We start from the raw sequence: 22,191 nt of genomic DNA, 5'->3' as shown, positions 1-22,191 counted from the left end.
GACTATGCCATTTGAACTATAATTCATTGGTAAAGACTATTTATGTTATAAATATAAAAAATTTTAATTTTAACGATAATATCACTATAAATAAATTTTATACTTATATTTAATTATTTAATAATACATTATAAAAAATAATTTTTTATATTAACTATATAAATAATTAAATAATTATTAGTATATTAAAATTAAATTTATATAAAAAATTATTTCTGTTAATATAATATAATATAATATAATTAGTACACTATTTTTACATTATATTAAAATTAATTATTTGTATTTTATTTTTTTACAATAAAAATTTAAGTGTAATTTTTTTATATAAAATTAATAATTAAAAATATTTAACTAAATTGTTGTTTTTTTTTGGTGACTAACTAAATTGTTGTTTAAGTGCCTTTTGCGGGATTCTAAATTTCTAATTAAACGGGTCATGGACTAGCTTCATTCCAAAGCAGCCAACTCGTCTGTCTGAGACCGAAAACCCCTTCCAAAATTCCTTACTATCAACGACCACCACAAACAAAAAAGAAATGGCAAATTTAATAACAAAATCCCTGAAATCAATAAAATCCCGAACACTACTCATCCCACTCTCATCATCCCTCTCACACTCTGTCCGCCGCTCAACCTCCGCCGCGCAGCACCAACAACCACCCGCCTCTGACTCCTCCTCCTCTTCCGCCTTCACCTTCTCATCTAACGGCGACAACAACAACAACAACCAGAGCATATATGTGAAAGGGCCGGATCGACGGTCTTCTTCATCGGTGACGATGCCGATGTCGTTCATGACGGGGTCGATAGTGGGGAAGCGGTTCTACAAGAAGGTGACGACGAGGGAGGCTGACGACGGGAACGGGTGGACGGTGATGCTGGACTACAGGACCCTCAAGACTCCTTCCAAGAAACCACTCAAGCTCCCAACTCTTGCACTTGCTAAAGCCATTGCTGCTGAATGGGAATATCAGGTATTCGCAATGTTTGATTTGTTATGACTTATGACATTGGTAATTTAGCTCTTGAACACTGTTTATATTTGGACAACCATGAATGCATTTCTTTTTTCCATGGACTAGATTGTCAGTAATATTATTTTCTGGGAATAAATTGGTGGTTTTCTCTTTATTGTTGCTGAATAGTGTTCTGTAACACCCCCATATAATGTAATTGGCTTGGAAGTAGGATGAAGCTGAATAAATTAATAAAAGATGTTGAAATATTGCAATAGTTTTAGTCCTTATAAATTTAGAGTAATAGTAATGACATAGCATTACTATGTGGTGAGTAACAGTAATGATATAGCATTAGCATCCTGAGTTCATAAAAATAATGATATAGCATCCTGAAAATGTTTTAAACATCATACAAGAATGAAGTAGTATATTAAAATATTGGTTTCAAGGCTCTGAGTCACTGACTATTATGGTGGATATCGATTTGTCGTCGATGGAAAATATTTAGGAAAAACTTTTAAATATACTAGTTGAATGAGTTGCAAATAATGTTTCATCACCAATCAGGGATTATCACAATCACAAAAACTACTTGCTGCAGTCCTGCAGTCGGTGATGAAATGTGCATAGCCAGTTATCAACCATTAATAGTCAGTTCCAAATTCCTGTGGCTTAATTTAATTCGACTTACTATGGCTTCTAATAATGTTGCATACTCAGCTTAACTGTAATTCTGGTTGCTTAGGAGTTAGGAGTCTATTGTTGTATGTGGACTGTGTAATGACACTTGATTTGTTGTAGCAAACAGATGGTATTAGACCCTTCACAATGCCTCTTATGAAACTTGCTTGTACCGCCCTGGAAAGAGTTCCACTCACCAGGCCGAAAATAATTGAGCATTTGATGAGGAAATTTCATCAAGATTTAGTCTTTTGCCATGCTCCTGCTGACAATGATTTGACAAGCCATGTCCATGGTATGTTATTCATTGATATGTCTTTTCATTTCTGGTTGCAGTTAATGAATTAATGAAGTTTATAGTTAATGCTAACATAGTCTATTATTGTAAAAATTGATTAAAAGAAAAGAAAGGTTGTATTCTATTAAAACAAGTTGAGTATGTTTCATTAGAGAAAGAATAGAACTAGAACTGATAATTTCAACTTGAACATTTGGTTAGTCAATTAGAATTGGAGGACCAAAACCTTGGGAATCAACATTCTACAATTTATAGTATAGGGTTAATATTCAATAATTCTATGAATTGGTATCTCAACCTCTACCATAGTATAGGTGTCCAACAATGCTTAGTCCATCTGGTCCATCTATCTGTTTAGCTACGAAATCATTAAGGCCAAAGATATACACCATCCTGTTTCGGAAAAGTGTCCATTTAGAAAAACTAGTCAACATTATTTAATATTTACTGTTTTTCCAGTTCCCACTGATAACTTTATTTGTTGTTGTTGTTGGGGGGGGGGGGGGGGCGGGCGGGGAGCATAAGAAAATACTTAATACGGGTAATTCGTACAATTAGTTTAGTGCAAAATCAAGATGTTTTCAATTATGTCCCTAATCCATGCGCGTATTTATAATATTATTGCGAAACAAAAGGAGTACTACATTGTTAGAAGTAGATTTCAGTGCTTCTTAAAGTGATGATTATTAGACATGTATTTGTTGCAATGTTATTTGGGTTAAAAAGAATCCAGTCTCTTACGAAAATAACCAAAAATAACTAGCATGGGAAAAACTTGAGAGATTTTATTTTTGAATCTTCTGACTTTGCAGATCGCCAAGTGGAAAAGTTGAACCCTCTGCTTTGCTGGGTGGAATCAGAATTTGGATTCAAGCCAGTTGTGTACTCAAGCTTTTTTGGTGGAAAGCAGGAAGATGGTCTGGTAAAAGCCGTAGAGAACCTTCTAAAGAGATCAGATGACTGTGAATTGGCAGCAATTGATGCTATTGCTGCTGCAGCGCATTCTTTAGTTATTGCTATAGCTGTTGTCCGTGATAAATTGCAGATTGAGGAAGCTATTGAGCTTATTAGACTTGAAGAAGATTTTCAGGTTCTTAGATTCGAAACACCCTATATCGTCCCTTAGATATACTTGTTTTCATTTTTTGGAGATTAGTACTGTACCTTATAAAGTTACAAGGTTGGTATGGTTGAAAATTTGTCCTGTCTCTCATCAACTAAAATTAGTGCATCATGGATCAGTTTATTTTATCTTTTCTGTTAGGGACTAATTTGTTTGAAGCAAAAATTGTTACAGACCAATTTAGAGTAATTAGCTTTTAAAATTTTAAAAAACTTGTGTCCAAATATTAGACTATTCATTATATCAAAGGTATGGATAACCCTATATAAAGAAAGGGTACCCTAACACATTCCCGTTATTTTATGATTTTTATCAATATAACTTGATTCTTTTCACAGGTGGAAAGATGGGGCCTGGTTGAAGGTGGCCATGATGTGGATATTGCCGACCTTAGGGTACAGGTTTCGTCGGGAGCTGTATTTCTCGGTTTGTCTAGGAGAACTTAAATTTTTGTCATCCACTCATCCTGTCTGTTTAGTGTTACATTCTTGAGAAGTAGCTAGCAGCTAGTTTATGAAATAAGGTTTTGTCGACATAGATATCCAAAACTTTGCAGAAGATCATGCGCAATCTTCGCCCTGGGATAGGTTGAAACGTTAAACCTTGTTAATGTGCCTTTACTCAGCATGATTGCAAACAATTTTTTTGGATTGCGGATTGGAAAATGCCAAGAAGAAATATAGCTGCTATATAAAGGAGTTTAGAATATCATAGTGAAATAATTTTGCTTTTTAGCATGTGATTGCAAGTTTGAACTCATGAAAAGTGGAAAAGTGTTGTACCAATTCGGATGATTGCTTTTTATGCTTATGATTCTATATGCTCTATTTTAAGACATAATACAATCGTGTAAAACTCTTTATGCTACTAGGATATCAAAATTAGACTATAAATGAAACAGAGATCAATACACCATATATAACAGAAATGCATAATAGGTTCCAATACAAAATCCCTCACTACTACTGGAATGAAAAACACCTAATAAGAACAAATCGCATCACACACAAACACAATAATTTTCCTAATAAGAACAATACTACACTAAAATCACATTACATTACATTACATATAGGAACCAAAAGCATCACAAGCCAAAACAAAGGGAAGGAATAAGAGGGTTATTATTATTCCAGAGACTCCAGCAAAGGGTGTAACTGCATCATGGTGTCCATGAGACTTGTCATGGTCATCTGGAACCAAAACCCTGATAGCCATCTTCTGTCCTTTCTCACAGTGCCCGGTGGCGCCACTGATGAAGTAGAATGTCCCGGAGTGTTGGAACTTGAACTCAGTGTTGCCAATGTTGGAGAAGAAGGTTGGGTGAGTTGAGTTGCATCTCTTGTAATCTTCCTCACCCACCTCCATCACTGAGTCCTTCCTGTACCTGAAACCTGCACACACACACAACTCAGAATTAGTCGCACTTGATTTATTTTATTTTATTTTTTTAAATATAGTACACAATTTTGTTTAAAATTTTGTGTTTTGATGTTGTATGTTGAACTTGTGCAATATGTTTATTTTGGGTATTCATTGAGCATATTTACTTTGTAGTTTGACGTTTTGTTTAGATTAATTATTTATAAATATCAATTTAAAAATAATAATTTGAAAAAAAAATTGATGGGAGTAAAAAATGATCTTAAGATCCCGAAATTTAAATAAAACAAGAAGTGCATGATATACCCACTAAGATAAATTGTGGGTTCAGGTGGAAATATTAACCGATTTGTTTTAGAAGGAAAATGAATTCTCAGGTCACAAATATAAATATGATTATCAACCTCTTCCCTCATGAAGAAAAATTTAGTTTATAATAAGACATGCACACACACATACATCTATTACATAGTGATCCTTTTGTTTTATCCATATGAAAGGTGAAAAAAAAAGTAATTCAAATTAAACTCGTAGAAAAGCAAATACTACAACATTGATCTATGCTGAAAATCGTTAAATAATTTGAAATTTATCATTTTCAAATATGATGATGATCCATTTATATGAGATGATGAAAAAAAAGTGATAGGGTTTAATAACCATCATATTTATAACCTATGGAATAAAAAAAATGAATAAATAACCATTTGTATCCATGAAATATGACACCGTTGACATATGTATCCACACTAGATCGAAACTAAATTTGTACCCATACAAGATGTCCTTCATGTGACAAAAGTACCCTGTCTTTGGAGGGTTGGAGTGCTACGTAGGGTACTTTTGTCACACGAAGAACATCTTACATGGGTACAAGTTTAGTTTCAATCTAGTGTTGATACATATGTCAGTGTCAGTGTTTTCATCTTTTATGGATACAAATGGTCATTTATTCTAAAAAAAATTATGTGTGGAAGAAATAATAAACAAGAAAGCATGGAATAAATAAAAAAAGAAAAGTACTTACGGATGGAGTCACCAACTTGGAACCTGTTGTGAGAAGCCCAGATATTGTAGATGTTGGTGTCATTAGAAGGCGGAACAACCCACCCCTTAGGGCCACCCACGTCGAACTCAAGGGAAGCCACATATTGAAAACCCAAGAAAATGGCCAACACAAACACAACAGAGGTAGTCATGGAACTCATCATCATCATCATCAAAGAAGAATGGCAAGAAGCGAATGAGTGCATATGCAATGAAACTGGCTGAATTTGATGTGTATATATAAAGGGGTTGGCGAAGTTGGAGGAGATATAGGGGTAGTGGGCAGTTACTACTTACTACGTTACACTAGTGCCATGCAAGCTCACATGGTTAGAGCCTTATTTTTTCTTTTTCTCTTTGGTTTTTAATGATTTTTTTTACTACCCTTATTATTCTTTGGCTAAAGTTATAATTGATTATGTCTGATATGTATAGTAGCATTATCAAAAAAATCAATGTTTTTTTGTAGTCATAGTCATTGTAATAATTATAGCTTAAATGAAAAAAACTCGTGTGTTCTAAGAACAAATGAATGTTCTTATTTTGTATTTGTAATGTAAATTAGCTTGGGATTAATTTTTGTTTAATCAATCACCTTGAAGATAATTAATAAATTAGAATAAACACAAAAAACTGAAGGGATCAATAACCATGTTAAAATTACTTTTTAAAATTGTGTATACTGAGAGAAAAAAAAGGGTTAGGAAATTCAGATACTCTAATCTTTTATCTCAATAGAGTATTTTTAGTTTTTTACACCTATTAACCTAGCTTCATCACGTAGGTTTGAGATATTGGAACAAAGTGGAAAATCAGTGGTGGTAATTACTACACATAAAGACACAAATTTTAAAATTTGATAAAATATGAAGATACGATATATATTTTTTTGGTGACAAGATACGATATATATAAAAATAAAGTATAAAATATTGTTTAAATAAATTATAATTATATTTTGATATTTTATTAATATTAAAATATAAAATAAATTTTTAACTATTTTTAATTTTTTTTAAATTTTTTTTAAAATATATATTAAGAATAAAATTAAATATATTGACATGTGATGATATTTAAATGTGTCTAAATATATTTAAAATTTTTTATTTTTTTTAAGATATAATATATATACGTGTCGGAGAAGTGTGTCTAAAATGTTTCTGGTGATTGTGGTGGGGTGGTGGAGCATTGGTTATTTTTAATTGAAGGTATACGTAACGTCGGAACCAACTCTAAATCTGTTAAAAATGAAACAACTTAATTAATTATTAAATATTTCATTACATTTAAATTAAGAGAAAATATGTTCAGTATTATTGCAATGTGAATTACGGAATCTGATTCAATTAGTTTTTGTCTCTTCACCTTCTTTTTTCTCTAACGATCTAAAACATAATAAATCAGAAAATAGATTTAGAATCATTCAATTTATAAAAAAAAAAAAACATTCTAATGCTTAACATAAGTATCATCCATGTAAAGATTTTAAATTCATTCAGAGACATTTGACTAATTTTTAGTTGAAATCATCTTGATTCCTAGCATTATTGGGTGTGAAATTAGCAAAATCACTAGTTCATAATAAGAATTAAAAAAAAAAAAGAAAAAAAAAACTTCGGAGTGGGGACTAGAGTTCAGTCCACCACCACTTAAGTGATGTTGTCCCCAGCATAAGTATGGTGTGGTTCATCTTCATCATCCTTCTCCTTATCCAACGAAATTAAACACAACACACACCACCACCGAGTCAAACTCGTAGATACACAGATATGGCCACTGCAAACCTTGTCTTCCCTCTTCTCCACCCAATCAACCCCCGTTTCCTTCACAACCCCTCACCACAACGCTTCCCTCTCTCCCCAAACGCCTTCTCTTCTTATTCTTCTTCGCTCGTAGCAACTCGCGCTTTTAACACCAACGAGTTCTTGGGCGATTTTGGTGCCAGAGACCCTTTTCCCGCGGAATTGGAGAGTGGTTTTGGTGAGAAAGTCATTGGAAACGTTGACAGTGAGCACAAGATCCTCATTCCCAATATCTCCGCCCTCTCTCTCTCACAGCAACAATGCACTCCTATTTCTCCTCTTCAGTCTCCTATGTCTGAAGAAGATATTCAGAAGCTTGTAAGAAAGGTACCAATTCACTGCACCAACTATTATTGCTTTTGTAGTGATTGCTAATAGCGTTTGAAGGTTTGAACTTAGAATGAATGATTGCCCACAAAGTAGTTGAATTAGTTAGAGTAGTTAGATTCAGTTAGTTTGTTAGGAGCTGAGCTGGCATTTGTAACAGGCAACTTGAGAAACAAGTAAAATAAGTAGTTACTAGTTAGTGATGTAGGTGATATATGTGTATTAAGCTTACATGAATTCACCAATTAGGTAGCTTACCGCAAACCAACTTGGGTTGGTCAGGTGGTCAGCTCACTCATCTGCTTAAGCAAGTGTCGGAGTTCGAATCCCGCCATGTGTATGCAGCCACCATTGGCCAACGGCAAACCCTTAAATGGAGCTCCAATCCGTAACAGGTTAATCCTTGACCTGTTGGACTAGGAGATAGCGTGGGTAATCCAAAAAAAAGTAGCTTACCGCTAACCAACTCACGCTTACCGTATTTGTTTCCATACCGGAACGTATTGTGTTCCATGTAACTATGGTATTAAGCTAGTTAGCTGAGTAGTTTTCTTGATGAGTTTTTCTTCTGAGATGTAGTTGAAGTGCACTCCTTCTTCCTTCTACCTTCTGTGTTCTCTGATTTCAAAAACTTATGTTTAACGAGTACAAAAATTTAGTCTGCTCTGATAGACTTGATTATTCTATTATAACAGATTTGATTATTCTAGTCGCGGATTATTTTGTTGAAAAAATATGTAAAAATAACATGTATAAATAGACAGAAATATATAATACCGATTTGGTGATTGATACGTCGCGATCAAGCAAGTTTCTTCTCCCTCAATGGTAGAGGCACACTTGCATTGTCCAGCTTAAACTTATTTTCTCTTGGTCTATGTAGGTTGTGGGTTGGAGACTATTGAAGGAGGAAGGTGGATTTAAGCTTCAATGCTTGTGGAAATTGAGAGATTTTAAATGCGGAGTTGAACTCATTAACAGAATCTCTAAAGTAGCAGAGCATGCTGGCCATTTCCCAAGTATTCACTTGGAACAACCCAATCAAGTTAGAGCAGAACTATGGACAGCTTCCATTGGTAAGCCATATAACCTTGGAACAACAAGTCCAGAACAACCCTTCTTATATACTCCATCTGTTTCACAATGTTTGTCTTTTAAGGTTGTCTACGAGAATTAAGAAAAATCTTTCAGTTTATTATAATATTTTTATGAAAAATATAGACAAATGACTCTGATAACCCTTTTAGACAAATAGATCTATGAAGAATTTTGTGATAAACTTATAGGTCCTTGAGAAAAATTTGCAATGGACTTATAGGTCCTAAACGGAATGGAAGATTAACGGAAGAGTGTCATAGGATAAAAATGGTACAAAAATCATGCTTTCAGTTGAAATTCCAAAATGATAATGAATTTAAAATATGCTAAATTTTCTGAAAGAACAAAAATGCACTACATTCGGTTTCATTGGATTTCACATTATTTATTTTTGCTGAATTAGAAGTTTGATGTTGCAAAAGGACACTAGAAATGGTTTCAAAATTTTGCAGGGGGATTGAGCATGAACGATTTCATTGTAGCAGCAAAGATAGATGAGATAAAGACATCAGATCTTGCACCAAAGAAAAGAATTTGGGCATAATGTGTCCAATAATTAACTCGATGGAACATTTTGCCACTATTCTTGAAGATAGAGTTACCATTAATTTGCGTTATTTCAAGAAATGTATTATTCTTTTCGCTTATTTCAAAGGATGTAATTAAGGATCTTCTCTTTGTCTTGCCCCCATTTGTTATCTTTTTCTCCTCATTGTCTCATTCTGATAAATTCCTTTCTTAATGGCAACACCACCTTGTGGATCACTTCATGGTGAGAACAGAAAAATTGTCTGCCTTTTTAAAAAAAAAAAAAAAATTACTCCATTAGTTTTATTAAAAAATTAATATATTTGGACGATATTTTTTTCTGTCTAAAACGTGTATTTTTATCTCTCAATTAAATAAGAGAAAGAACATTTAAATAAGTTTTAACAGATTAAGGTATATTCTCTCTGGTCAATTAAAAGGACAATTATTGACACATGACATTTAATCATTTAGATTTTAGAATGAGTTGCGGATTTAGCTAGATTTTATAGACTTAAGGTTTAGTTTGGTAAAATTTTTATTTTTCAAAAGTAGCTTGTAAAAGCTAGCTTTTAAAAGATGATTTTTTAAGAAGTGTAGTATTTATGTTTGGTAAATTAAATTAAAAATAACTTTCAATAAACACAAACAACAACAATTACGTTTGTTAATATAGCTTTTAAAATTTAAAAATACTATAAGAGACATAAATTTAAGCGTTAAATTTGAAAATTAGTTGATATATAAAGTTATATTAGACTTTTAAATTTTGAAAAGTACAAACCAACTTTGAAAAGTTCCACCTTAGGTACTTTTAAAAATATCTTGATCTTTTTAAAAGTTGCAAGCACAAACACATTGATCTTTTTTATTTACCAAACACAAAAAAGAGCTTGTGTTTTTAAAAAGTACAAGCACTTTTTCGAAAAGTTTTACCTAACCAAGTCTAATAATGTCATTCGTCAGATTAACAAGCATTGTTTCTCTTTTGGACTAACATTATGTGCATATCTCAATAATGAATTCATTTACAATATTGTATTTCTAATACCCGACTGATGTAACAAGATCAATGATATAACTATTTACACAAAAATGAAGAAGAGGACAAAATTGTTTTGTTTCCTTCATCTTATTGGGGATATCTTAAGAGACAAAAGACTATTTAGATCCGAGGTATGTGAATTCTGAGTAACAGGTGGTCCAAAAACATCCCAAAAGCGAAGAGTCTCATCTGCCCCAGCTGACACCACTGTTAACCCATCAGGGCTCTGCAAGAAGCCATATGAAGCTATTGTAATTGATCAAGCATACAAATCTATCACTTGAGAAAATACTAATAATAATTCAGACCATACCTGAGATACATGGAGGACTCTAGAAGTGTGTCGATCCAAGCCACCGATTTTGGTCATCGATGGATACCTCCACAAAGAAAGTTGGTTTTGATCTGCACTTGTACTAAAGCCATGGCCACTTAATATCTCCTTGTGATGCCTATTCCATTCTAAGCCACAAACCTGAATTGATCAATAAGATGGTAAGTGTTGCCAGATACAAGCAAGGTGTGGCAAAGTTTGTGTGCACTTAAGTAATTTGAGTTGTTTCTATCACATTATGTCACAGAATATTTTTATACTTTAGAAGCAGAAAAATGCCAAACTTACCTGAGCTTTGGTATCTATACTGCGAATGCAGGTTCCTTTTTGCACATTCCATAACTTAATACATCTGTCATGGGTGCCACCTCCAGAAGCAAGTACATCTGAATCATAAGGGCACCAAGCAAGGGCCTTCACTGCAGCAGAATGATCCTTGAAACAGTTCAAGAAGTTGGAAGAACTCATCTTTGATGAGTCCCATAAATAAATAACATTTTCATTGCCACCACTTGCCAATATGTTCCCCCTGCTTGACCATTTCAAGCCACAAACTTCTGCTGTGTGTGCTTTTACTCTTGAAATCACATTTCTTGCTCTAACTGCTTACAACAACACACCAAAAAGAAAAGAAACAAGATATGATGATATTATAACCCTATTTTATAAACAGCTTATAGGTTAAATAAGTTTTAGTCCTTGCATAATTCATGATTCTTTTATTTGTCTCTATAAAGTATAAACTTCTGTTCTTTGGTTTTTGTTTCTACCATTATTTTAGTCAATGCAAACATGATAAAACAAGAGATATCATTTTTAACTTTTCACATTTATATTTGATTTGTCACATCAACATTTAATGTAGGACTAAAATCAAGCACTTTAAACTATACAAGCACCAAAATTCCCTAAACACTATTGTCAAAACTTTGCGAAAACAATAAAATTCCATTTTCTATTCTTTGTTCACAAACCAAACAACCCTTATTTAACACACATCTTATTATACTATAAATGCATCAAAGGAGCGGCTGAAAGGGGTTTCTAGTTACCATCATGATTGATTATAGATTTGTCATGGCTTCCAGAAGTTAAAATATGACTATTCCATGCAGTGGTTGCAACCCTTTGATCATGACCTTCCAGGTTTCTTACCTAAGTGTACATTACAAGAACCAAGGAGTTAAGTACATCAAGACACTTTGTACACCAAATATCAATAGAGAGGTGCATTACCAGCTTTGAAGTCTCAGGATCCCAGAGTTGAAGATTAGAGTGCATAAATCCTATTGCAATGTATCTAGTATCGTCGGACCAAGCAACACTAGCCGGATAATTGTTGTTAGTGACTGTAAACAACTTAAGTACATTGCTATTCTGTGAGTTCCAAAGGTACATTTCTGAGCCTAACGCAACCGCTAGAATGTTGTTTTTCCCCCAGTCCAGAAGGTTTGTGTAGTAATCATTTCTAATATTTGGTGCATCCAATATCCTTGATTCACCCTGCATTCACAGTAGTTCAGTTTACTCAACCAGAAGATAACTCTAGAAAATGATGAAGAAATTAATGGATTTGATTCCAATTCTATTTTCTCAATGTATGACTCTAAGAACGTTTGCAGGGATGGGGATTGTATACTTCAAGAAGTATATATAGTGACACATGAGAGACTTGATTAGAAAGGACTATATGATATGATATTAATCTCATCTTTCTAATATTCAAATTATATACTATATAAATATAAATAAACTATAACTATTACAAGGATTTTGCTTCAGCTAATATACTACAAGAAAATTTGAATAATATATGCAAGGTTGCTTGCAAGATAAGATATATCTAAATTTAGAAAGTCTTCGCAAACAACCTCCAAATTTCTACACTTTTGTTGTTCAGGACAGATTGCAAAATGCAGTGAAAAAAAGTGAACAGAAACCTTTGGCAATTTACGAAGCATATATGGATTGCAACTGTTTTGAAGCGCCCTTGCCTCTCCCTCTCGAATCTCATCGATATGCCGGATGGATTTTCTACTTGATTTGGGGCTTCCCCTGAAAACCAGCATCTTGAAAGGATTACCTTCTGAATCCAAACTCAGTTTCTCATCCACTTTCTTTCTGTACACATCCTGCAGAGGAAAAACACAACACACACACACACATAAGTTAAAGCTCCTAACCCTAAACACATGTAATTTCTCTAATTTGATCCATTCCATTAGTTCCACAGAAAATAAGGGGAAAAAGAACACAAAATTAAACAAGAACCAATGATTCTGAGGCATCCAATATTCTAGAATGGGAAAACGTTTCTTGGCAGTGCGTAATCAAGGCTTCAAAGTTTGTTTCTTGGCATGAAAATCGAAAAGAAAAGAAGTAATCAAGTACATTGAACTGCTTGTTATGAATCTTTTTGGTCCTGTTTGTGAGCAAACTCTGGGCTTGATCAAGATCCATCAAACTCCTATTTGGTATGAACCGATCACCCTTCACCATATCAAAAAGCAATTCATTACAAACAAATAGAAGAAAGAAAGAATTCACAAGAGAGATGGTGAAGTTTTGGAAGTACTGGGAGATCATAATGAGTGGGAATGCTGAGGAGGCTCTTGGGAGAGTACCAATCACACTCGAAATTCCACATTTTGATGTTGTTGCTTCCAAGAAGAAGAAGATGGTGATGCTAATTTTGGTGTCAATGGCTGTGACGATGATGAAGAAAAGTGATGAGTGAGTGAGGGAGAAACGGGTTTGCGCCAAATACAGTTGGTGCCATTAAAGGAGCAATTTTTCGAACGTTGCAACTTTTTAATTTTTCTTTACTCAATTAACCAACAAATCCATTTGTAATATGAAAAATTTGGGCTTAAATACCAATATTCATCATTTTTGTATAGTAGGTATCAAAAAAATAAATTCAATTTTCATGTAAAAATAACTAATCATTATGAAGTGTCGCATCAGCAAAAATAATTAATTTTTAAATTTACTATTTAAAACATTACTTAAATACATGAATTTAATGGAGTAATCATGTGAAAAAAATAAATATCTTTACATAATCCCACATCATAAAAGATTTTCTTTTTTACTTTCATTTCATAAAGGTAAAAACTCAAGTGCAGTCAATTTCACATAAAATTGATTGTTGAGAACTGTTAAATAATTTGATTAATTTGACTAAATTTTTATCTAAAAGCTTTTGGTTATCAACTTTACGTTAAGTTGACTACAGATGAGTTTCACATTTCATGAATAGTCATAAAACAATAACTTATATTTGACAATCCTTAAAATAGTAGATGGTTTATGATTGTGCCAATTACTAAATATCTTTACAACACTTTTACACTAATAATACAAAACAAATATAAAGTCATTCATGTGTTTTTATTTTTTATTCTTTTTTTATGTAATAATTAGTTTTTGAGAGAATTAGTTAATAACATAGACATCAAAGGCTCTTCTCACTACAAAAAGAAAATAAAAATTTTATATGAATAAATTATAATGGAAACTCAGGTGCAGTCGACTTCACGTGAAGTTGATAGCTGAGAACCGTTAAATGATTTGACTGATTTGACTAAATTTTCATCTAACGACTTTCAGTTATCAATTTTAGTGAAGTCGACTGCACCTGAATTTTCATCATAAATTATATACTTAATATAGAGAGTAAATAGTCATGCATATTAACTGAAGCAAAATAGTGACATTGGCATTACGTGTGTAAATACTAAAGACAAATGCAAATGAATTGAAATGTAAGACATTCTATTGGACCCATTTTTACAATATTCTTATTCTTACAAACATATTATAGACACAAATATCATTCTTTGAGCAAAACTGCTATCTGGAGAACACACATTGTTTTCCTTCTTAAAATGAAGTATCTAAATCTCTTGCATGTTCAGATGCTTCATCAAGACCGTTAGTTCTTTTGCCTTTGGAGGATTTCATGCTCATAATTCGAGGAAAGGCACTCTTTGATCTGGTGATTGTTGTTGATGATGCTCCTCCATGTCTCTCAGCAAGCTCATGAGACAATGTTTTCACCAGATCATCGAACCGCCGCTTGAAGGTTGGTAACCTTGTCATGTATTTCGTGATCCCTTGTAGCCTAAGAAACAGAAATTAAACAAAATGATTGACGAAGGAAAAATGATACCCAATTTTGATATTGTAGCTACTCACATGAATATAAGCTAAGATGTAGACACGTAACCTATGATGCATGAACAGCACGGACATGAAACACAACACGACACAAGACACAAGACACGCGGACACACAAATTTTAAAATCTTATAAAATACATGTACACGGCATATATATAAAATATAAAGTATTTTTTAGATAAATTACAATAACATTTTGATATTTTATTGATATTAAAATATAAAATAATTTTTTAACATTTTAACGTCTTCTTTTAATTATATAAAACATTTAAAATATTTTTTGTTTTAATAAATAATATATTATTTCTAAACTCATCTCAAGAATACATGTTAAGAATAATGTTTGACATGCTAACATGTGATAGTATTTAGGTGTGTCCAAGTGTGTTCGAAGAAGAATTTTTTATTTTTTATTAAGGCACGGTTGGACACAGCATACAAACGTGTGTCAGACGAGTGTCGATGAGTATCGTATCTAAAATGTGTCTAACACGTGGATACGACAACTCAACAAAGTGTCCGTGCTTCATAAAATGTAACAGTCCAATAAAAACTATTCAAGATTGTAACATTAAGTAACTTACACAATGTCATTTGAAGAAAAGTTACATCATTCATGTCTCTATAAAAGTTTACTTTTACCCATGGTTCTTAGACCGGAATCGAACTGGCCGGTTCAACTGGGTAAATTTGGAACCTATCACCAGACTAGTGCGGATCAGGAAAAAATCGATTGGCAATGAACCAGTCAAAGAATCGGAAAACCCAATAAAAAAATCAATTACCGATTGAACTGGTTCGATTTTTAACAACTAACCGGTTTAAAATAATAAAATACAAAAAAAAATCAAATTTTCTTCTAAAAATATATTATACATAAATATATTATTTATTTTATTCGATTCAACTCTGGTTGAACCTTTAAACCCTTGAACCTCTACCTCTATCAGTTCAATGACTAGTTCGGATTTTAGAACGTTGTTTTTTTTTTTTTCAATCATATATGTATGTATGACATACCTTCTGGCCAATGCATCAAGCTCAGCACGTTTGCGGTCAGATTCAGGAGCTGCTATTGTTGAATTTTCTACCCTATTTGGATGACCATTCAAGAGAACCAACTTGCCGAGGTAGTCCTCTTCTGAAACAGAAAGATCTTCTGCTTTGATTTGTTCTTTAATGATCAAAAGGGGATTAATCAACCATTCAAAAATCTTAGCTTTTGGCTTGTTTGTGCCAGTTAGTTCGGTACCATCACCTATATCGAAAAAGAAAAAGAAGAAACCAAAAATCTTACATACCTAAAGCCAAGGTAGCATGTGAAAGAGCATAAAAGAAAGTGTAAACCTGAAACTTGGGGAAAAAGTAATATCAGTGGGACAAGTCTTCTACTTACTCAACAATAAACCCTCAGAATCGGCCTTCGCAGAGCGCAAGAGCACCTGGAGAAGGCAGTATGCTGGCAAACCAATACTAATGACTCTACTCCCTTTACCAGACTTGGCCGCTTCTATGTCGTCGCGTGTTATCAGCTCTTCGGAAACCAGTGCTTCAGCTTCATTATAACAGTCCTTGAACAAGGCATCAAACAGCTACACTAGTCATGAACAAATATTCATTTAGAACAAATGCTGAATTCTTATGCAGAACTTGAACATTCAAGTGGGTAAAAAAGGTGTCCTATTTTCGAGTCATGCATCATTGGACGAAATTTTGAAAAGAATACCTCCAGTGGTTTCAACTCAACAATATTATCTTTCAGTGAAAATGTTCGAGAAGGAGTCTTTCGTAGGCGATTTAGCTTTGACAGGGAGTCCGAATGGGAAATTGTCCGCGATATTTTGACCTTTTTCCGATATTGAGGCCTATCAAACACCAAACTTGTCAAAAGCATTAACTGCAGAATCATAAGGACACATTATGCAGCATAACAGAATAAGAACCTAGGGAAGCAGGATCCTTCTGGCATGCCAAGAATGTCATTGCTGTATTCATCATAAAGGGATAAAGCTGCAATAATGTACCGAAGGCCAAAGAAGATAGACTCCTGCATTTTTAAGGAACAAATAAAGACATCTAATCCCCAAATCAGATCCAAGGATGGATACTTTTAGTCTTACTATCAAAATCTATTCATCTGAATTGTAAATTACATGTTTAAGACAAGGCACAAAAATGGTAGGCTTTTTAAGATTCAGAAAATAGAAATCCATTTAAGGGGTCGTTGAGTTGCCAATCAGCGATGCTAGTGAGAAAAGGATTCGATGTTGCCTATGTTACATGAGTATTGAGTACTAACACTACCTATGATATTAACAGAGATACAGAAACTTATATGAGGGCTGACCTGATAGGTCACAACACCTGCATAGGCACCAAGAAAGACACTGGCTATAATGGATGCCAGAACGGCCCCAATGACAGCCAGTGGCCACAGAAGGATTGCAAGGCCTGCAAAAGGCACACATATTGTCTCCAGGAAAGGACCTTCACGGCCGAGAAGATCATGAAACAAACGATTCCACCCTTTAAATAGCATGTAAGGACCTTTGCATATGGCAATAAATGATACCGCTGGCGTATCAACTATGATCCCAAGGACTGCAGCTATAACAGCACCAAGTAAATAATGCAGCCTGCATCAGCAAGGAAACATGGATTTCACACCTTCTTAGCCAAATGGTTCAAGCAATGACTTCAGTATGGACATGATAATATAACAACCAAAGTGAGAAATAAATGACATAAAACCTGATCTCGTAATATGTGTCATCTGGAGGCCCTTCTAGTCGCAAGTCGTCCATAACATCAAAATAAGAATGGTAACAAAGATTTTTTACATCCTTGACAGTATCAAAGGTCTTTGAAACAGTGCTCCATGTACCATCCTGTGAATGCAGCATCATATTTTTGGATTGACTTACCACAAGAGAAGACAAATAACAAACAAGAATTTTGTTAACTTCGAAAGCAAAACATACAATAAAACAGTGCCAAAGTTTATCTTCTTTTCCTTCCTCTACAGCTTTCAAAGTAGCGAAAATTGGCGAAAGAAATCCATAGGCTGCTCCACCTACAATACTCCCAACGATGCCAACCGCCGGCCACAAAACCAACAGCACCGGTAGTACACTTATGCATGTAACAATCTTCAGAATAGGCCCTAATTGTGTAGTTCTGTAAGTTAGGGGAAAGAGTAAAAAGCTCAAATCAACGACGATAAATCCGAGACACTGGAAGCCAAGAAGAGCACCTTGCAACAGAATGATATGTCCAAATACAGTACCTAGCAACACAATAATATGTCCAAATACAGTGTGCAGTCCAAAGACCAAGTATGAGAGCTGAGTTTCCAACTGCCATTATTAGGCATATGAATGGGCAGAGAAGTAAACCTGAAGTAATATTGCAGTTTGAGAGCTGGTGAGGAAGCTTGACAAACAAGTTATCATATGATTAATTCAACAGAACTCACGTTTGTTAAATTATCATTAATTAAGTAAAATCAGTCATTGAACAACTCATGTCAAAATGGAATACATGCATGAAACACCAATCTCCACCCTCATCATTGTTAAAGGAAAAAATTAAGATTCTAAACTCCACCAAAAAAAATAAAATAAAATGAAATCCTCATTTAAAAACACTTGAAATTAATAGAAAGAACTGCCATAGATGTTCCACTATATTGGTACATGTTGTAAAGCAATAATCAAGAAAATCCTTCTCTAGAGTTCACTTTCTATCTCAAAAACTAATAGAAATAATCATGAAGAGATGTTCCATATTCAGTGCTGCATTTTACCAAAGGAATCAACAAGAGAATCCTCTTTCTATGTTTCACACTTGCACTACTACTATTTCCCAATCAAACCAATAAAAACCAAATATCCAAGAAGAATAGATCCATGGTCATGGAAATTCACCTTTAATGGTTCCTAGAAGCATAAGGCCAATGAAATAAGGCAGAAAGCAGATAAAGCTCCACAATGAAGCCCAAATTCCCTTAGGAGGTTCCATTTCTACCACCCCCACAGAGAAGATCTCTGATACACACTCCCTTCACATAATCATCTTCCTTTAAGCACCACAATCACCACTCAAAAGTGAGAAAATTCAAAACTTTAGTCACTTTAACCCTCACCAAGAGAGAATAAAGATTGAAACTGAAATACCCAGATTCTAAAACTCAGTTTTATGCAAGCACCGCTAGCCACCTTTTCACAAAATCTCAACTTGATCTTCATTTTGCACCTAATGTCCATCTGTGTAGGAAAACAACAGGTGGGTCACTCTTAAACTCCATCTTCTCTTTTTTTCTTTTTTTCTTTGTTTTCTTTTATTTCTCTTTTAATAAGAATAAGTTGGAGCTTTAAATTATTGGAAACTCTTGAAAAGGGCACACAGGGAAGTGGAATAGGATTGTGTTTTTACTTTTTAATTTATTTAGGATTGTGTTTTTTATTTTGTTTGAGAGTGATGTAACCAAAGCCAGAAACCAAAGAAGAGAAGGTAACTTTGTGGTTTTGTTTGTGAATAAAGCAATTTATTTTTATTTCTTTTAGTGAAGAATGAATACAACAATGCATACATATATTTTTTTAATTATATTTAGCATCTGTTTTAAAAAATATATGACAACTTATTTCTTATTTTTATATAAATTTTAGTTATTATGAATAAAAATTTATATTTATGCTTAAATTTAGAATATTTATTTTAACATAAAATATGTTTAAAAAAATATTATATATATCATTTTTTATATACCCTTTTAATACATCTTTTATTTTCAATAGTTAAAATAATTGAATAAATTAAAAATTATTTTTTATATAATTAAAAAAAATAGATATGAACTCTTATATTTTAATAATGTTACTCTTTTTTATATATAAATTCATGTAAATATACAATATAAAAAATTCATATATAATCATGAATAGGCGATATCATAAAAAAAATGATAATATTATTTTTATTAAATATAAAAATATATATACAAAATAGTACAAATATTTTTTAAAAATAAATATATGAAAGAATTTCTTATAATGACGTATCTTTTCCAACCCCAATGACTCTTGTGATGTTGCCATGTAATGTTTTGTGCTCAGCTTGGGCATAAAGCAAAGCATAGCAAGTGTGTGTTACTCATTGGTGACTTGTGAGGTGTGAGTTTGTTTTGGTATGAGGAAAGGAACGAGCACTTTGCAATTTTGCATGTAATTGTAAGTGTCTTTTCTTTTTCTTTTCTTTTTTTAATTAAGATTTGGAGTACAATTCCAAAATAATTTCTAACAATATATCGGATAAATAAGTTTTTTGAAAAAATGATAGATTAATTGATTCCTACTTTTTTTAAATATCAGATAAATTAATTTCCGATAAAATAAAATGATAAATTAATATTTAACTTTTTTTTTAATGATCAATTAGTCTTTAACTTTTTTTTAAAAAAAAATAGCATAATTAAGAAATTGAATTATCTAAAAATCTGAAAAATAAAGAAGTAAAATTTTTATATATTTATTTAAAAAATAATTATCTAATATTCTAAATAATAAAAAATCAATATGTCAAATAATTTGATTGAAAACTAATTTGTCTCAATATAAAAATCATGCACGAATTCTAAGATTGAAGTGTTATTGTATAATTGTATGTTGCGGCAGGCAGAATGTTCATTCAAATGTAGGATAAGGCACGTGTGAGCATATAATATTACTTTTTAAGGGAAATAAAATAGGTGCCTAATCTTTTTATGCATGACTAGCCAATGAAGACAAAGCCATGGCCTAACTTGGCCTTGTTCAACAACTCTTATCAGATAGGAGGCATGGGAACAGAGAGGCCTTTAAAGGCTTTTTATTTCTTGTATTGTAGTAGCAGAGTATTTCTCGATAATGTAAAAATTTAATGTATTTTTATTTTGGATGAATATTATAAATTTGAGGGTTAGATTTGTAATTTTTTTAAAAAAAATTTACAAATTTAAAGATCAAATTTATATTCTAACACTGAAAATTTTTCTAAACATGCAAATGATCCTCTGATCTGAATTTTTTATTTTTTTTTTATTTTTTATCTAAAATTAATTATTAGTTTTTTATTCTTACCCAAAATTTAACCTTCAATTTTTACCTTCACCCAAATCTAAACTTTCAATTGGTAGTTTTTTATTTAAAAAAAATATCTTTATATCTATAAAAAACACACAAATTCTTCATAATTATGCATAACACACGCCTCTAATCTATTATATATAAAAAAAAAATAATGTTAGGGGCCAATAATTTTTGTGATTAGTAGTCATCAAATAATCATCAATGATGATTTAATGGTGTGAGATTTCATCCAATGGCTCACCTTTCTCTGCTGGTTACATGCTGGCCAAAATTCAATAAAATTGCTGGTACCCTAAACTTTTCCTAAAAAAAATTAGCCTCATTTAAAATGTTCCAATTAAAAGTAAATGCACTCCGTCATCTTCATTTATAATAATTAAAAGATACCTAAGAAAAATAAAGATCTATTGGTTATAATTATTTCTTTGAGCATGCACTACATTTGTCTTTTATTTTAGTATAAGATACAATGTTAGTTTTTAACGTCTAAATTATTTCTCAATTTTACTATTAATATGTAAAATGTCTTATTTTTATCTAAAAATATTTTAAATAGACTTACTATTATTCCTCCACTAAATCTTAAAGAAATACTTAATATTCTTAAGCACATGTATATTGATAACATAATTTGTTAAATAAATATTGTCAATTAATTTATTGTCATCCTATTTATGAAAAATGATAATGACTTCTAAATTGATAAGAAAATTTTCTCTTAATTCTTTTTTTTTTTTCAAAATTATCCTCAATTCTTATTTGTCATATTAATATTTTTTAATTTTTTTGGTGTCATTGTGAATAACAACAAACAATAACAATAATGTCTTATCCACTAGGAGGGATCGACTAAATGGATCAGACGATTTCATGGAACTATATCATATATTATGTCTACAGAAAAATTATTTACATGTAGATCTCGTTTAACCATCTTATAGATAGTTTTTCTCTGTCTTTTACTCCTTATCTATCTTCCATCTCATCCACCCTCCTAACTAGCTTTGTCGGTCTTCTTCTCACCTAAGACACGATTCTACCATCTTTTTCACAAATAGGTGCTACTCCAACTCTCTCCCTCTCTTATATCTTCTCATCTCTGCCACACTTAACTTACATTCGTGCTTCCCTTTGACCACCGAACACTCTGTACCATAAAGCATAGCCGGTCTGATAGTAGTGCGATAGAATTTATCTTTAAGTTTTAAATGCACTTTTTTGTCACATATAAAACCAGACGCACAC

At 32.5% G+C, this 22,191-nt stretch overlaps 5 protein-coding genes and 1 long non-coding RNA gene across 7 annotated transcripts; 3 read left to right on the top strand and 3 right to left on the bottom strand.

Moving 5' to 3' along the window:
* Window positions 1–416: 416 nt before the first annotated feature.
* LOC112782843 (uncharacterized) lies at window positions 417–3,904 on the top strand. The gene is made up of 4 exons (XM_025825473.3): window positions 417–977; window positions 1,764–1,938; window positions 2,754–3,031; window positions 3,403–3,904. The coding sequence occupies exons 1-4, from the start codon at window positions 540–542 to the stop codon at window positions 3,508–3,510; spliced, it is 999 nt and encodes a 332-aa protein (XP_025681258.1). The 5' UTR covers window positions 417–539; the 3' UTR covers window positions 3,511–3,904.
* A 225-nt stretch (window positions 3,905–4,129) lies between these two features.
* Window positions 4,130–5,646, bottom strand: LOC112786527 (early nodulin-like protein 21). The gene is made up of 2 exons (XM_025829898.3): window positions 5,475–5,646; window positions 4,130–4,458 (listed from the first exon to the last, which is right to left on the bottom strand). The coding sequence occupies exons 1-2, from the start codon at window positions 5,644–5,646 to the stop codon at window positions 4,130–4,132; spliced, it is 501 nt and encodes a 166-aa protein (XP_025685683.2).
* A 1,468-nt stretch (window positions 5,647–7,114) lies between these two features.
* Window positions 7,115–9,489, top strand: LOC112782844 (probable pterin-4-alpha-carbinolamine dehydratase, chloroplastic). Its single transcript, XM_025825474.3, has 3 exons — window positions 7,115–7,626; window positions 8,510–8,702; window positions 9,177–9,489. The coding sequence occupies exons 1-3, from the start codon at window positions 7,267–7,269 to the stop codon at window positions 9,266–9,268; spliced, it is 645 nt and encodes a 214-aa protein (XP_025681259.1). The 5' UTR covers window positions 7,115–7,266; the 3' UTR covers window positions 9,269–9,489.
* A 749-nt stretch (window positions 9,490–10,238) lies between these two features.
* Window positions 10,239–14,268, bottom strand: LOC112782353 (cell division cycle 20.2, cofactor of APC complex). The gene is made up of 8 exons (XM_025824706.3): window positions 13,207–14,268; window positions 13,023–13,121; window positions 12,572–12,763; window positions 11,868–12,134; window positions 11,684–11,786; window positions 10,920–11,233; window positions 10,611–10,772; window positions 10,239–10,523 (listed from the first exon to the last, which is right to left on the bottom strand). The coding sequence occupies exons 1-8, from the start codon at window positions 13,276–13,278 to the stop codon at window positions 10,380–10,382; spliced, it is 1,353 nt and encodes a 450-aa protein (XP_025680491.1). The 5' UTR covers window positions 13,279–14,268; the 3' UTR covers window positions 10,239–10,379.
* On the top strand, window positions 10,691–11,458 carry LOC140182785 (uncharacterized). The gene is made up of 2 exons (XR_011878908.1): window positions 10,691–10,792; window positions 10,951–11,458. It is a non-coding gene; the product is annotated as an uncharacterized lncRNA (long non-coding RNA).
* A 119-nt stretch (window positions 14,269–14,387) lies between the features above and the next one.
* LOC112783271 (uncharacterized membrane protein At3g27390) lies at window positions 14,388–19,254 on the bottom strand. Of its 2 annotated transcripts, none has more exons than XM_025826144.3 (10): window positions 18,745–19,254; window positions 18,105–18,213; window positions 17,800–17,995; window positions 17,570–17,706; window positions 17,166–17,454; window positions 16,762–16,865; window positions 16,545–16,683; window positions 16,215–16,410; window positions 15,839–16,076; window positions 14,388–14,757 (listed from the first exon to the last, which is right to left on the bottom strand). In XM_025826144.3, the coding sequence occupies exons 1-10, from the start codon at window positions 18,836–18,838 to the stop codon at window positions 14,517–14,519; spliced, it is 1,743 nt and encodes a 580-aa protein (XP_025681929.1). In that variant the 5' UTR covers window positions 18,839–19,254; the 3' UTR covers window positions 14,388–14,516. The 2 variants fall into 2 exon arrangements, with proteins under 2 accessions (XP_025681929.1, XP_025681930.1); XM_025826145.3 differs by having other exon boundaries at window positions 16,215–16,389; window positions 18,745–19,170.
* Between the last annotated feature and the right edge of the window lie 2,937 nt (window positions 19,255–22,191).

This window comes from Arachis hypogaea, chromosome 20 (assembly GCF_003086295.3).
Source record: "Arachis hypogaea cultivar Tifrunner chromosome 20, arahy.Tifrunner.gnm2.J5K5, whole genome shotgun sequence".
Lineage (NCBI taxonomy): Eukaryota > Viridiplantae > Streptophyta > Magnoliopsida > Fabales > Fabaceae > Arachis > Arachis hypogaea.
This window is presented reverse-complemented; position numbering and strand designations above follow the sequence as displayed.

Bases quoted from the DNA above. Each gene is read 5' to 3' on its own strand.
- LOC112782843 (XM_025825473.3), top strand. From the start codon at position 540: ATGGCAAATTTAATAACAAAATCCCTGAAATCAATAAAATCCCGAACA. The intron at 978-1,763 runs GTATTCGCAATG...GATTTGTTGTAG, and splicing joins CTGCTGAATGGGAATATCAG to CAAACAGATGGTATTAGACC. The intron at 3,032-3,402 runs GTTCTTAGATTC...TTCTTTTCACAG, and splicing joins GACTTGAAGAAGATTTTCAG to GTGGAAAGATGGGGCCTGGT.
- LOC112786527 (XM_025829898.3), bottom strand. From the start codon at position 5,646: ATGACTACCTCTGTTGTGTTTGTGTTGGCCATTTTCTTGGGTTTTCAA. The intron at 4,459-5,474 runs GTAAGTACTTTT...GTGTGTGTGCAG, and splicing joins CCAAGTTGGTGACTCCATCC to GTTTCAGGTACAGGAAGGAC.
- LOC112782844 (XM_025825474.3), top strand. From the start codon at position 7,267: ATGGCCACTGCAAACCTTGTCTTCCCTCTTCTCCACCCAATCAACCCC. The intron at 7,627-8,509 runs GTACCAATTCAC...TGGTCTATGTAG, and splicing joins TTCAGAAGCTTGTAAGAAAG to GTTGTGGGTTGGAGACTATT. The intron at 8,703-9,176 runs GTAAGCCATATA...AAAATTTTGCAG, and splicing joins ACTATGGACAGCTTCCATTG to GGGGATTGAGCATGAACGAT.
- LOC112782353 (XM_025824706.3), bottom strand. From the start codon at position 13,278: ATGTGGAATTTCGAGTGTGATTGGTACTCTCCCAAGAGCCTCCTCAGC. The intron at 12,135-12,571 runs GTTTCTGTTCAC...CTGTGAATGCAG, and splicing joins TGCTTCGTAAATTGCCAAAG to GGTGAATCAAGGATATTGGA. The intron at 10,773-10,919 runs GTAAGTTTGGCA...TGATCAATTCAG, and splicing joins GTATAGATACCAAAGCTCAG to GTTTGTGGCTTAGAATGGAA.
- LOC112783271 (XM_025826144.3), bottom strand. From the start codon at position 18,838: ATGGAACCTCCTAAGGGAATTTGGGCTTCATTGTGGAGCTTTATCTGC. The intron at 18,214-18,744 runs GTGAATTTCCAT...ATATTACTTCAG, and splicing joins GCTTCTAGGAACCATTAAAG to GTTTACTTCTCTGCCCATTC. The intron at 17,455-17,569 runs GTTTTATGTCAT...TTGCTGATGCAG, and splicing joins GACACATATTACGAGATCAG to GCTGCATTATTTACTTGGTG.